The sequence below is a fragment of the Zalophus californianus genome, chromosome 5 (assembly GCF_009762305.2).
Source record: "Zalophus californianus isolate mZalCal1 chromosome 5, mZalCal1.pri.v2, whole genome shotgun sequence".
In the NCBI taxonomy this organism is placed as follows: domain Eukaryota; kingdom Metazoa; phylum Chordata; class Mammalia; order Carnivora; family Otariidae; genus Zalophus; species Zalophus californianus.
Window position 1 is genome coordinate 79,643,193 of NC_045599.1, and position 14,645 is coordinate 79,657,837.

General features: G+C 37.4%; 1 protein-coding gene across 1 annotated transcript in view; it reads left to right on the forward strand.

The window, feature by feature from the left end:
* LOC113928527 (mitochondrial calcium uniporter regulator 1-like) overlaps positions 1 to 14,412 on the forward strand; it is a 35,517-nt gene extending 21,105 nt beyond the window's left edge. Inside the window, exons 2-4 of the mRNA XM_027604408.1 lie at positions 1,953 to 2,107; positions 12,669 to 12,745; positions 13,511 to 14,412. Of these exons, the coding sequence (XP_027460209.1) occupies positions 1,953 to 2,107; positions 12,669 to 12,745; positions 13,511 to 14,412 (1,134 nt within the window). The remainder of the gene's footprint in view (positions 1 to 1,952; positions 2,108 to 12,668; positions 12,746 to 13,510) is intronic.
* Positions 14,413 to 14,645: the final 233 nt, after the last annotated feature.

Consider the following 14,645-nt stretch of genomic DNA (forward strand, 5'->3'; position numbering starts at 1 on the left):
TCCTTCACCTCCTTCGGATATTTGCTTCTTTGTGAAACCTTTCCTGAACACCCTATTTAAAGTTATAAGCTTACCCTGCCCAACTGTACCCCAACAACCCCTAATTCCTTTTCTCGCTTTTTTTCTTAAGTGCTTATCTATAGCTGACATATTTTTCTTTTTGATTGAATTTATTTTCTGTCTTTCCCCACCAGAACATAAGTTCCATGAGGGCAGGAACCTTTGTTTTATTCACTGCTGTATCTCCAGCTCTGAAAGCAATGTTTAGCATGTATTAGGAGATAAATAACTACTTGTAGATGGATGAGTAAATGAATTTATTAGTACCACAGGTGCTCTAGGGACTTGAAGAGAAAGATTCCCGGTGTTTAGTGAGATACAACAGCTGCTGCTTTCTATACTGAAATGAACTAGAAGGAGGTAAGCCTGGGTGGTCAGGGTTGGTGCATTATTAGAGAGGACCTTAAATCCTAGGCTGAGGGATCTACGTTTAATTCAGTGGAAAATAAGGAGCCATTGAAATTCTTTAAGCAGAAGCACAACAGATTGGGGTTTACTTTAATCTTGTAGCTAAGAGAATAGATTGATGGACAGAGACAGTTGATAACAGTGCATAAAAGAATAATTGATCAGATCATGGAAAGACCAGAGGCAAGAAAAGCAGTTGAATGAATAATGCAGTCATGCACAGTGGAGAACAAATGAAGGTCTTACTACAGGAACCTACAGGTTTTGACAACCAATTGTATGTGAGAAGGGAGGGTTAAATAAAGATGACTGTTCTCTTAAACCCAAGTGGCAGCATTGATGGGGAGATAGAAGAAATGGGGAAGACTGAAGGAGACTGATGATATCAATCTTGGGAAGTCGTTAGCTTGAAGAGAAATGAATTCATGCAATGTTTTCATGTGCATTTCAAGTCTCTTCAATAATAAGTGCACATTTAACCCAACTTGGGAGCTTGCTGTCTCTTAAATTCATGCTATGAAGGTGTTCTGGGAAAGATAATACAAAGAGGACCCTGCTTTTACTAGTATTTGCCAGTGGAAATCTAGTGAACTCAACTCTAGATTTGCATACTGCAGAAACATTAATTACTCTCAAATCAGTCTGGGCCTAACAACAACCCAGAGCATTGGTGAAAGAGATAATGTCTAGTATAGAGGGCTTGCTTGCTGCTAATTAGTAATATTGGGATTGGCATGTTTGGAGTGGTCATTAGGACTGAAACTGAATTATTTTAGTCATGTTTGAAAAGAAAGTCACAGAATGCATTACAAATTACTTTGGTTGTGAAATTACATTTTCTGACTTCCTATAGTGCTTTAGAACTGAAGTTTGCATGTCCTTGCTCATTCAAAAGCTTTCTGTAATGACATCAAGGAGCCTTAAATAAAGGTGTTTTAAATGCTTGGCCAGTGTTTACGGGCATCAGAGGTAATCTCATCAATTTTTTCTGGTTATTTAAGGATAGATTCAAAATCTTGAACTCACCATTTACTTTTTATCTCTTATTTTTGATTATCAGTGCCAGGTCTTTATTTAAAGTTATTACTCTACCTCAGAGGCAGCTTGTTATGTGATTTTTTCACCTAAAACATGAGTTATAAAGAAAGCTCAGAAAACTTACACCAGGCTAAACTTTTAACCACTGTATAAGAAATGAGGAGGTTTATGTGTCGTTAGCAACTATCTGTTCCTGGAACTGTCTGATTGGATTCATTCATTCAACGGATACTTTTTGTGAATCAGCTATGGGTCAAGTACTATTTATCTACAAACAAAAATTCCTTCCTTGTTGGAGTTTGTATTCCAGTTGTATAAAACGGACAATAAACACATAATTAAAATATATTAACTATTAGAGGAATGGTTAGCACCAAGTAGAAAAATAAAGCAGGAAGTAGAGGTAGGGAGTGATGAAGTGTTTGTGGTTGGGTTTGCAATTTTAGTTTGGGTGGTCAGAGAATGACTCACTAAGGGTTACAGTTGAACAAAGACCTTTGGAGCTGACAGATGAAAAAGCAAGCCACGGCGAGGGCTACATAAAGAGTGTTTCAGCCACAGGGAAGAACAAGGGCCCAGGGCCTGGGACAGATGTGTGCAGGTGTGTTTGAATAACAACAAGGAAGTTACTGTGTCTGGAGGGGGGTGAATGAGGGTGAGTAGCTGGAGATGAGATCAGACAGGTATTGGGGACCAGATGATACAGGGCCCTCTCTGTCCTGACAAGAGCAGAAACCACTGGGAGAGTTGAGCATGGGAGTGACTTGGCCCGACTTGCCTTTCTGAACAGCTCATCTGCCCAAGGGGCCAGCAATGAAAATGGGGTGATCAGTTGGGAGAAACTGTGGTAACCTTGGTGAAAGGTGATAGGGACCAAGGATCAGTGGAGAGATATTCTGAATATATGTTGAAGGTGGAGTGGACAGGAAGGATTGGGTATGAAAGAAAGAGAGAACTGGGGATGACTCCAGAGACTTTTTTGGCCTGAACAACTGGCAAGATAGAGAATATCTATATAGCCGATCATAAAACAGTGTGTGATGTTTCTTGATTGTTTGCAATGACACATAAAATAGTTTACTTTGGTTGGTTTTTGGTAACCTGGAGTCATTTTTTAGTTTCCAGTGGTTATGAATATCAAAGAATTTCCTTGCACTCACCTGTCACTGCTTAAAATTCTTCTTTTTTATTCTTAATTTAAAATTTTCACCTTTCCTGCATGTAAAGAATCTATTCTTTCCTGAACCTTTGATCCGTTGCTTTAGTAGATTATAGCTGCCTCCTCACTGTTTTATTTACTTGGATGTCTGGCTGCAATTATAAATCTATCAAGTCATATACATTTCCTTGTGTGGGGGGAGAAAACCTTTAATGTAGCAGTATAGCAAAGAATATAATGTATTTTGTTCTACTCCAAAATTAGTAATTTGGTCTAAAAAATAACTTGTTGTATGGAGAACACATTTTCTTTCAAAAATAACCATGATTTTTTGGAGCAGGGAAAAGGAGTTGGGTGATCTGGCTTCTAGTTTTGTAAGAATTTAAAGTTAAAAAAAAGGGGGGAGAAGCATCACGTGATATTAAAAGGTCTCGTTTAGTATTAGATTGGTAACCTAGTTATCTTTTATAGGTGGATGAGGCAGCATTTAATTGAGGATCAAGGTTCTGATAATTATAAAATGGTGATTTTAGGGTTATAATGGTAATCTGTGACCTATTTCTAAAAATTTTGTGTTTTTCAAAACATTTTGAAAGTGTGTCTTTTAATATGCTCAGTTCCGAGCTCTACGTGTTAGAGGACTCTGATAATGAATTGATGATCTGAATTCCATAGCAGATACAAAAATTGACTCAAGACAGGGCTTTTTACCCGTGCTCTGAAAAGGTAGCTTACAATAACTATCTTGTCACTCACTACTTGTTCTGGGGATAAAATTGATAAATAAAATTATGATAAGGTAGGTATCATAAGGGTGGGGGGTAATTTGGATAAGAAAAAATAAACTGGATTGGCAAAAGGTACATATTTTCTATTTCATTGTATAAACTTTTAAAAAAATTTTTTAGTGTAAAAAGTAGTTCTTTAAGAATAATTCAATAAATAATTTTGAAGAAACATAATTCTTCAATTAATTATAAAAATAAACCAAACTTTACACAGTCCCACTAAGAGCAGCCATTTTTGTCCTGTTTCAGCATGCTTAGATCTTAAACCTTTTTTCCACTCTGTCTCCTTTTCAAAATACTCACCCCTCTCCCTCTGTCTCTCTTCTCCTCCCCTTCTCTGACCACCCCTTCTCTCCTCTCTGCTAAAGTGCTACCCACTTCTTCACTTTCCATTTATTTTGAAACCTGCTTCAAACCTAAGACTATTCTGTAAAAAGTCACCAATAACTTTCAAATGGCTAAATGAAATATGCCCCTTTTAGGTCTTATTTCAAATAACCTCTTGGTAGCATCTGACCCTGTAGATCACCATTTCCAAGAGAGTAGGCATGAGGAGACAGTATGAACTGTCCAGTGTCCCTGCCTTTCTACATGCTGTCCCCCATCTGGAATGTTCTTCCCCCATCTCTGCCTTATTTGTCTCCGTGAAAGCCCACTTACCCTCTGAAAGATTCCCTGAATCCCAACAAGCTTAATTCTTCCCTCCTCTCTGCCACCTGGCATGCACTTTATGCGTATGTCTTAGTACATGTGTTTCTTGTTTTGCATTCAGTTACTTATGGGATTGGCCACCTTGCTAGATTCTGAGATCCTTTAGGACAGGGACCATCTTTATTAATCTTTACCTCAACTCAATGTATAATAGGCACTTGATAAATGCTTATTGGATGAATGAATTTATTTTGTTATTATGCACATTTAGAGTTTAGAAATCCTTTTACTGTCAGTATTTGTGTATGTTTAATATATCTTCTCAAATTTCAAAGTGTAACTGAAACTTTGAGATCACTGAATCTCTAAAGACCTCCTTGATGCCAAATATGTGGTGCTAGTGAAAGGGTAGCGGGGAAGACTGAGCTGGGAGAGTATAAAATGAAAAGACAAAGGAGAACTCTTTCCTTTTAATCCCTCCCTATATCCTTCCCGCTTGCTTGCACACCCCAGCCCAGAGAGCCCCTGAATGCCTCCAGGGTAGAAGTGTAAACCAAGTGACATCTGTACTCCCACGCTTTCTGTTCACACAGTGATGAGACAAGGTGAGTACCAGGATAAGTTCATTTGAGAATACTAGAACAATAACCAAACAACCTAATATCACTTGACAGAAAAGTTTTGAAAGTTCAGCTATTTCTTTAATGAAATGAGTTTTTATAATATAAGGATATATTAACAAATGCAATAAATATATATATATAATCTGTAATTATAAAAATTCCATAATATAAATTTGAATATTTATAAATTTTTTGAATATTTATAAATTTTCTCATTTTATTGAATTTTAGTAGGATTACTCTTTGGTGTCCAGAATATTTAGATAATATTTTACTTTTCAAATATTACCTCTTCATGTTTATGTATAGAATTCTCTCATACACATTAGAATTGGCTTAGAGAAAGTGAAATACAGCTGTAGTGAAATAGAAATATATTTTTTTAAAGATTTATTTATTTGACAGAGAGAGACACAGCAAGCGAGAGAACACAAGCACAGGGAGTGGGAGAGGGAGAAGCAGGCTTCCCCTCGGAGGAGCAGGGAGCTCGATGTGGGGCTCCATCCCAGAACCCTGGGATCATGACCTGAGCCGAAGGCGGACGCTTAACGACTGAGCCACCCAGGCTCCCCTGAAATAGAAATATTTTTGAGATGAATAGAAATATTCATACTGTCACTAGATTTTGTTCTTAATTAACAGTGCTCTCTCTCTCTCTCTCTTTTTTTTTTTAGTACTGTATATGGCAATTTCTACTTTAGTGTTTGAAAGAAAGTATGTGTTATGTCTCTTGTACTCCATTAAATGTGCAGCTCTGGCAGTTACACTGGTTGGGTTTGCTGTAGTAATTAAAACACAGATGGAGCTCATTTCTTTCCCAAGTGTTTGATTGGCAGATACTCTGTGATCAACGCTTCCCTCAGCTGAACATGTCAGCACCATCTGCCTTCAGTCAGCTTGGAGAGGGTGGTCGCAGCAAAACTTCCTGATCATCACACGAGCCAGTTTAAATAGGGTATATTCCTCTTGCTGAGGCCATCAAATGATTTATATAAAATTGTATATAATATATAAGGGTTTTCGTGACAGTTGGTTTGCAACTTGATGAAATATTCATTAATATATATTTTTTAATTCACCACTTCCTTTTTCTGATTAAAATATTTAGAATGTAACATAAAGTCACCACATCTTAAAAAGTTTCTAAACAAATTGAGCTGATGGGGCATTTTCTTTTTAGTGAGGTTTTTAGAGAAGATTTTAAATCAGGGTCCTGTGTTTTGAACCATTAGTGCAAGCATTAGTTACAAATAAAACATCTCCAGTATGCTGTCTCTAAACCCAACACTAAAATAGTTTAGAAGAATATGCTGATTTAAAAAAATTGTATATTTATAACTGTTAGAAATAGATTATGATGAATGGTACTTATTTACATATCAGGGTAAGAAATGGATAGAAATTTATGCTCATCCAATTTTGATGCAGATGAATGAATGGGGTTGATTATTATGTAGAAAAACATACATTTAAGATACTAGAAGCACTGAAACAAGGACGTATTTAAAAAGAAGAATAAGATAGTGATTTCATCTTCCTGGAAGTGTATTTTAAAATCTGTGATACTTGTGCAGACACATAGTCTAGATTTGTAAAGAATACACATGCATAATAACATGAATTCTATATATAATTAAATAATGGAGAACTGATTTGAATTTCCCCTTCCCTGTCCAAGTGGATAAATAATTATGATTGCCAAATGAAAAACATGCTGTACATTATTTGGGGAGGGAAGCAATAAATGAGACTATTGCTCACAGAATGTTAGAACAGAGAATAAAGGAATTGGGTTGAAAAACATTCTGAAGAACCTGAAATACACTCACTGCTTATGGTTCCTTTAGAAACCCACTTTGGTAAAGGGCAGGAGTGACTTTTGGGACTTGGACAAGAATGTGAAGATTAAATTCATAAAGCTAATCACTTTGCAGTTGGAGAGAAAAATATGAGTTTTTGAAGGGAACCAACAGAAAAGAAGGAAAATAATTATGAATGTTCAGAAATTTATCATCTTCTGTTACCAGAAACTTTTAAAGATAAAACTTTGAATTAGTTTCTCATTTTGTTTTAATACATAATCATCTCCATTCAAGCTTAGAATTTTTCAAGGCAAGGAGTAGGGGTGGGAAGGAAGAAAAGGGTTTTAATTTTAGTTACTTGAAATGCATTTTAGTTTATCTAGCAAACATTTATCCCAAGGAGCCTACCTTCTCAGAAGGAGAAGGATGGGCATAATTTTGATACAACAGAGCAGATTAGAATAAGTACCATAAACAAAGTGCTGTGGAAATTCAAAGAGGGGAACTCCCAAATCGAAAGGTGCCTCAGAGCACCTGAGCATACACTCGTTTGCCAAAGTTCTCCTTCTCTAACCTAACATTGCCATCTTTCCCAACCTGCTTTTTCTTTCTGTGTTGATATTTTCTATATGATATACATTTGTTAATGCCCATCTTATCATGATTATATGTCTAGTGTGGATCTCCAGGGAACTTTGGCAGATGTCATTTGGCTAATAGCAACCAACATTTATTGAGGACTTCCTGTGTGCCAGTTTTCTATGTACATTCTTAGTTCATTCTCACAGCAACCCTTTGAGGGAAGTACTATTATTATTACTTTATTTTGCAAATGAGGAATCCAATAACCCAGCTATTCCAGGAGAGGGACTGGGAATACTCTGGGCAGACCGGCTCCAGGTTACTGTTCCCTAGAGCTACTTAAACTCACCTAGCTCCTAGAACAAGAGGTCTTGAGTGTGAAGAGTGTGTGTCCCCTCCAACCTCACACTCTCCAGATTAAACCCAAGCAAGGGGCAGGAGAGAAGACTGAGAAGATTGTGTCACAATGAGAAATAAAACTAAAGAGAGGGAAGAAGGGCCGAGAAAGGCATTTGCAGTCGGGAGAGGCTGGGCAGGGAGCAGACTGCTCTGGACAAGCACCCAGGCTGGCATGTAGCCGCCTTGGGCGGTAACACACTGCCTCCCATGCTTGCCCACCGGCTTCCTCCTCATCCCAGTGTGGGCCCCTCCCCCCACGTTTGGTCCAGAGGCTGGCAGACAACGGGAGACCAGCTGAGGAAAAGTGCTCCTTAGTGGAAGCAAAGCTACATTTCACTGATTATTTTTTTTTTCCAGTTAAAAGGGATTGCTGAACAGCTGGACTCAGCGTTGAATGGGATGTGGAAAAGTGAATCTCTTACTTCAAATATGACAGAAAGTGTACTGGCCAGAGAGAATGTGAGTTCCCTTGTCATAGTCCCAGGATTTACACTAACTTCCTCTTGTTCGTTGTTTTCTTGTGGGTAATATGAGGGAGTTGGACCAACAGTTCTAGAATCCTCACTAACTCTAAGAAAAGTCTGTGATGATAAGTCTAGCTGAGCAGACATGAAGAGTGTCCATAAAAAGTTAAATACAGGGAAAACTTAAATATGGGGAAAGAAATACCAATATAGGCTGCCCATGGTGGTGTGGGGATTGGCTGGAGTAGAAGTTGCCTACTGATGTGGTGTATAAATCATTAAAATTCATTGACTTTATATATTTAAGATGTGCATTTCATTCAAACACACAGCAAAGAAGAAAGAGATAAGTGACATAATTTTTTTTTTAAAAGTACCTCAAATCAGTGTAGAGATTCCATATAACACACTCTGCAAGTATGGTCTAAAGGTTTTAGAGAGGTGCTATATCAGGAAGGTGGAGGATGAGAATGTGATAAACAGATTTAAGGTAGGCCAATAATAGACCCTGCCTTTTTGTATATGATAAAATATTATTTTGCTTCCCTTAATTATTTTCATTTCATTTATCTTAAGATTTTTTTCAAAAGACTTTTCAGACATGAAAGTCCTTTTTTTTTTTTTATAGATTTTATTTGTTTATTTGACAGAGAGAGACACAGCGAGAGAGGGAACACAAGCAGGGGGAGTGGGAGAGGGTGAAGCAGACTCCCCTTGGAGCAGGGAGTCCAATGCGGGGCTCGATCCCAGGACCCCGGGACCATGACCTGAGCCAAAGGCAGATGCTTAACGACTGAGCCACCCAGGCGCCCCCCATTTTTATTTCTTAAGATAGTTTTGAAACTATTGGATTTTTTTCTTTTTCTATGTCTTTTTTAAGTTGCATCACGTTTTTCTTTATTCTTTCTTTAAAAATTTCCCTCCTTAGGTTTTGTTTTTGTTTTTAACCTGGCAGTTACTGTGTGAGGCTTATAGTTCCTGGCACATAGTTAACACCCCATAAATATTAGTTACACAGAACTGTTGAGTTTATATTACTATATATTTGTGCTTTAGTATCCTGTGTGATTTTGTGTTTAACCGATTAAACCTTCACCTACATTTTTCACCCTTTTTCTATAGAGATGTTGGGATAGTATACTTTGGACTATTCCTTTTAAAATTTTCCTTTGTTTTTATTTAAAATTTTTATCAAAAATTTTTTTTAATCTTTGGTTAAGATCTTAAACTATTATTTCACTGTCTCCTTTCACCTAACTTACCCTTACATGTAAATAGCAAATTGAGTGATGTTGATTGCAATTTTTGTTGTTGCTATGTCCAGTCTAAAAGTTAAAAACGTGGCTGGTGGTACATGATCTGCTGTTAGATGACACGGATTAAAAGATAGCATGATTAAAAATGCCTTGTACTGAAATGTCTTGCATTTAAGCAATATGGGAAGATTGAAGGAGAAGGAATGCATGAAAGAAGTTGGAATAATGCTTAGCTTAGAAGATGAAGTATTAAGCATGGAAAGAAACATAAGACAAGGGGAGGCAGCAGTTCCTGCGTTGCTCCTGAGGCTCCTTCCCTCTACACTATCCCAATACCATTATCCCAGTTAGCCTACCTAGATTTCTGCTGGTTGGAATTCTTTCTGATTTACTGTTGGCTATTTTTGGTCTTTTTTTTTTTTTTCTCCTTGATCCCCTAGGCACTTAAAGTCCATGACAGTGTTGTTTCCAAAACCCAAAAGGCAAAACTGACCCTAGAAAGTGCTCTGGCTCCCAGGAGAGTCTAACTGCACACTACCCAAGAGGTTTAATTTGAGCTCATTTCAGTATCTAAAGATGTCCAGTCTAAGAGTTTTGATAGAGCAAGAATAGGTTGTGGGCAGTGGTAGTGTCTGAAGTCATAGGGGATGAGAGGGGTAGTATTAGAAAACTTTATGAAGAAAATAAATATGGGGCGCCTGGGGGGCTCGGTTGGTTGGGCGACCGCCTTCGGCTCGGGTCGTGATCCTGGAGTCCGGGGATCGAGTCCCGCGTCGGGCTCCCTGCTCGGCGGGGAGTCTGCTTCTCCCTCGGACCCTCCCCGCTTCTCATGCTCTCTCTCTCTCATTCTCTCTCTCAAATAAATAAAAAAATAAAAAATAAATAAAAAATAAAAAGACTATCTTTCTAAAAAAAAAAGAAAATAAATATGTTTCTAAGGGACTCTGTAAAAATTTCAAATGCTCCACTCTTTGTAATGTAGTTCAGTGGGAGGCCAGATTAGATTCTAAGCCCCAAGGTGAATGAATCCCTGAGTGGACATTAACACCAGGGTCTCTCTGCAGGGAAGAGAAGCCCAGAATCACTTACAATTTTTTAGGCTCATCGATTTAAATCTAAATGCCAAAGCCAGGTTACAAAAGCTGGTGTATTATAAATATTCACATTTAGTTTGTTTAAACTTAACAGAGTCACAAAATACAGTGATTATATGTATAATATAATTTGAAGATAATGTTAGAAGTTTGAACTTAAGGTTGTTCAGTTAGCCAAATTGATGTTTTCCCACTGCCATCCTTGTGAACTTTCTGACTAATAAATATTTAAACTTTTCCAAAGGGATGTGATAGAGAATGTTTCCACAGAATTGTACAATATTGAGAGCAACGATAACAAAAAATTCTCAAAAGTTATCTCTTTGAAACAGAAAATTTTGGTGGAGAAGAGAAGAATGAATGAAGAGTGTAGAATTACAGAGAAGATAGAGAAAATATAAAGAAAAAGCATTAGCTACTTTAGAATTAGATCTCTCACATTTATCTTATCAAAGCAAAAAATTTTAGGAATATGGGAAATTGTTACAGATCAGAATAAAATCACAGTGTTTATTTAATAGCAACATTGTGTTGAAACAGTCATAAATTGCTACAAAATCTTACCTTTCTTTAGGGAAGCAAGTTACAGGAAAAAAATGAAAAAATATTTTTAAAAATGTAAATAGTGGGGCTCATGGGTGGCTCGGTCGGTTGACTGTCTGATTCTTGATTTTGACTCAGGTCATGATGTCAGGGTTGTGAAATTGAGCCCTGCCATCAGGCTCTGTGCTGGGTGTGGAGCCTGCTTAAGATTCTCTCTCTCGCTCTCTTAAAAAAAAAAAAAAAAAGTAAGTAGAAATTAATGGTATATTATTCCCCTAATTTTAAAATCAAAGCCTCAAATATTTTTTTCTCCTTAAAATATTTCATTTTAAGTATGGAACTATCATGTAGAACTTAAATGTGGGAAATAATTAGACAGGGAAGACTTCAACAACTGGTTGAGTCATTCTTTCTTGCATCTGTGACTTGATTCCTGGAAGGAGCATTGAAACAGATGTCAAACTACAATCAGGGTGAACAATTAAAACCAAGTAGTCTAGAGCGTACTTGACTAGGAATTTAAGAGTTATGGATCCTTTCTTTTCCTTTGGGCATTTTTTTTTCTAAGAGTGCCCATGAAGAAAGAAACTGAAATGAACCAGAATCAAGCTTTAAAATCCAGTGGTCCTGAGTTTTAGTTTACCATAAATCTTTACATTCCATGCTTATAGGTTAACTTTTAATAGACCTATTCTCATGTATACTTTATAACAGACTCTGAACATGGGATAATCCAGTCACAGTAAGGGAAGTAACTATATATCCAACAGACTCTGACCGTGAAAAAGATAACAGTTCTTCCCCTTTCTCTATTTAGGAGAAAAATACTTAAACTTTCATTACTTAATCTTTTCTTTGTGTGTTCCTGGTTTATTAGGCATTAATTTATCTTATTGTAGTTGGGAGCATTGGAAATGGAAAAATTTAAGATGACATTTGGTTTATTAAAACCTCACAAAACTAGCAGATGGCTTAGGAAAGCAGCATTAAAGATGCTACTTGATCCTTAATTCAAGACCATACTTGATGCTGCATCTGGAAGAAGAGCTATGCCAAGAAAAATGCTGTTGAGTTAAAGACCTATGTTATTCATAAATATTTAGGAAAATAAGAAACAAGTGTTCATGAGCATAGCTTGTGAAACCAAATAGATTGCCATGGGAGAAGCGTTCTGCAAACATTTCCAAATATATAGTATTTATCCTTATAACATTTTAATAAACCTATGAAGAATAGAATTTTATAATGAATCCAGGCTAAACTTTACAGCTGTAGTCCTTTATCTTATTCATTCTCTGTACAAATGGAAGTTGTCACTAGGATGAATAGTCACTGTGTATTTAAACTCCCTCACACCAAATAGAGAATCCTCCAAGTTTTAGTATTTAAATATTCTCGCAACGCTTACAATATTAAAAAGCTGAGTGTAATTAATTGGTACCATATATAACTGTTGATAGCTGGCATCTGGTTACTTTTCCTGTTATTAAGTTTACTGTTTTGCTGTGACTATTGCATTGGTGAATTTGTTCTGCTCCCTGCTTAATACATGCTAAATGTTTTATTTCTTTTAGGCAAGGAAAGGGAAGCTTCAGAACTGTTAAATACAGGTGACAGTGTTTCCTAATTAGTTTTATGGGAGTAGAACTAAATTACTTAAAAATTTATGAGCTCTTTTGACCTCTATTCTTTTATTAAGAAATGCAAACTTTATAGAATAAGGGCTTTTTGTAAACGAACACTTTTGTGTTCTATTCCATGTAGTTAGCATATTTTTGCTGATCTATAAACCTGTGTCTAGATGGCAAGTTAGACTTTGGGAGACCCTGTCAGATGCTGAAGTGGTCAGGAATAGGAAATTATCCACTACTGATACAGGTACCTATTTGACAAAAGACCTCTGTGGGCTTCCTAAGACCCAAGAAACTCAACAGCTGGAAAGGAAATGCCTTTTCTACTTGAGCAATGATGCTCTTTGTGAGCCCTCCAGCTCCTGACTTGTACCATGTCAGACTCTTGGGCAAGTTAATAGAAAATGTAAGAATCTAATTTAAGCCATCCTCAAATATATGAATTGAATGGCTAATAATTTTATTTTAAACATCAAACATTTCCTTAAAGGACTTCTGGGAAGAAACCTTGGATAATGGATCTCCGTAGACACAAGTGGTTTTTAGGTTCCATAATACTGTTATCTTTTGTTCAACATTGCAAAATTTAGATCTAAGTCTTGGGTAAGAAATTAAATATTAACTAAATCAAATATATTCTTAATAGTTTAAGAGAACAGAATCTGAAGAGAATCAATGACATGTTTAATAGGAACCTGGCCATTTACTGTTTGCCTTTGTAGAAGATCAAATATCTAATGCCAGATTTTAGCAGCAGCATGATATTTTGGAAAGACCATCTAATGTGGTGCCAGGAGACCATTTACTATAGCCCAAAATTCAAGCTCCAAGAGTACAGGCTGTGTGAACTTGGCCAAGTCATGGAACCTCTTTGAATCTCAATTTCACCACAGGTAATAAGGGTAAATATGAGAATCATACTACCTTCTAGTGTTAGAGTATTATGAGATGTAAATGAGATCATGAAAATGATTTATGCATAGTAAAGCCTGGGTTTGAATTCTGACTTTAGCACTTTCTGGCAATGCAGTTTTGGATAAATTACTTAACCCAATAAAGCCATGTATTGGGGCGGACCCGGAGGGCGCGCGCCCGAGGCCCTCCGTCCCCGCGGCCGGCCGCGGCTGCGCGGGGAGGTACCTGCCGGGCCTCGCCCCAGGCATCGCCTGGGCCACCGGCGCCCTCCACCTGTGCCGCGGCCGAATGGCCGCCCTCACTTTGTCCAGGAGAGAGCTGAGCCTCTCTGCTGGGAGCCTGCAGCTGGAGCGCAGGAGAGATCTGGAGCACAAAAGGAGAGATTTCACCTCTTGCGGGAACAAGAAGCTCTACTTTGACACCCATGCCTTAGTGTGTTTACTGGAAGAAAATGGGTTCTCCACCCGGCAAGCAGAAATCACTGTCTCTGCATTGGTCAAGATCACGGACGCCAACATGGATATTATCTACAAGGATATGGTCACCAAGATGCAGCAGGAGATCACCGTACAGCAAATAATGTCTCAGATTGCCAATGTGAAAAAAGATATGATTATTTTGGAGAAAAGCGAATTTTCAGTCCTCAGAGCAGAAAATGAGAAGATAAACGTGGAGCTACATCGGTTAAAACAACAAATAATGGATGAAGTGGTCAAAGTCCGAACAGATACCAAGTTAGACTTCAATCTAGAAAAGAGCAGAGTGAAGGAATTGTACTCGTTGAATGAAAGGAAACTGCTGGAAATGAGGACAGAAATGGTGGCATTGCATGCCCAGCAAGATCGTGCTGTCAGCCAGACAGACAGGAAGATAGACACTGAGGTCGCTGGCCTCAGAACCATGCTGGAGTCACACAAGCTCAGTAACATTAAATATTTAGCAGGATCTGTATTTACGTGCCCAACAGTAGCTCAGGGATTTTATTGCCTGTGGATATAATAAAGTGTCTATTTAAAGAGAGAAAAAAAAAGCCATGTATTGGGTTAAGTCATCTGGAGATTTAAAATAATGTAATAAAATTATATTTTCTTTAAAGTTATTTAAGCCTCTTCTAATAGGTCCTTATTTTTACTTGAAGATTTGTTACTGCCCACACTTTCTTGTAAATTGGAAAAACTTTTAGCTAAGTATTTATGTAGAATAAGAAGCTTTCTTCCTAAAGAGATATGTCC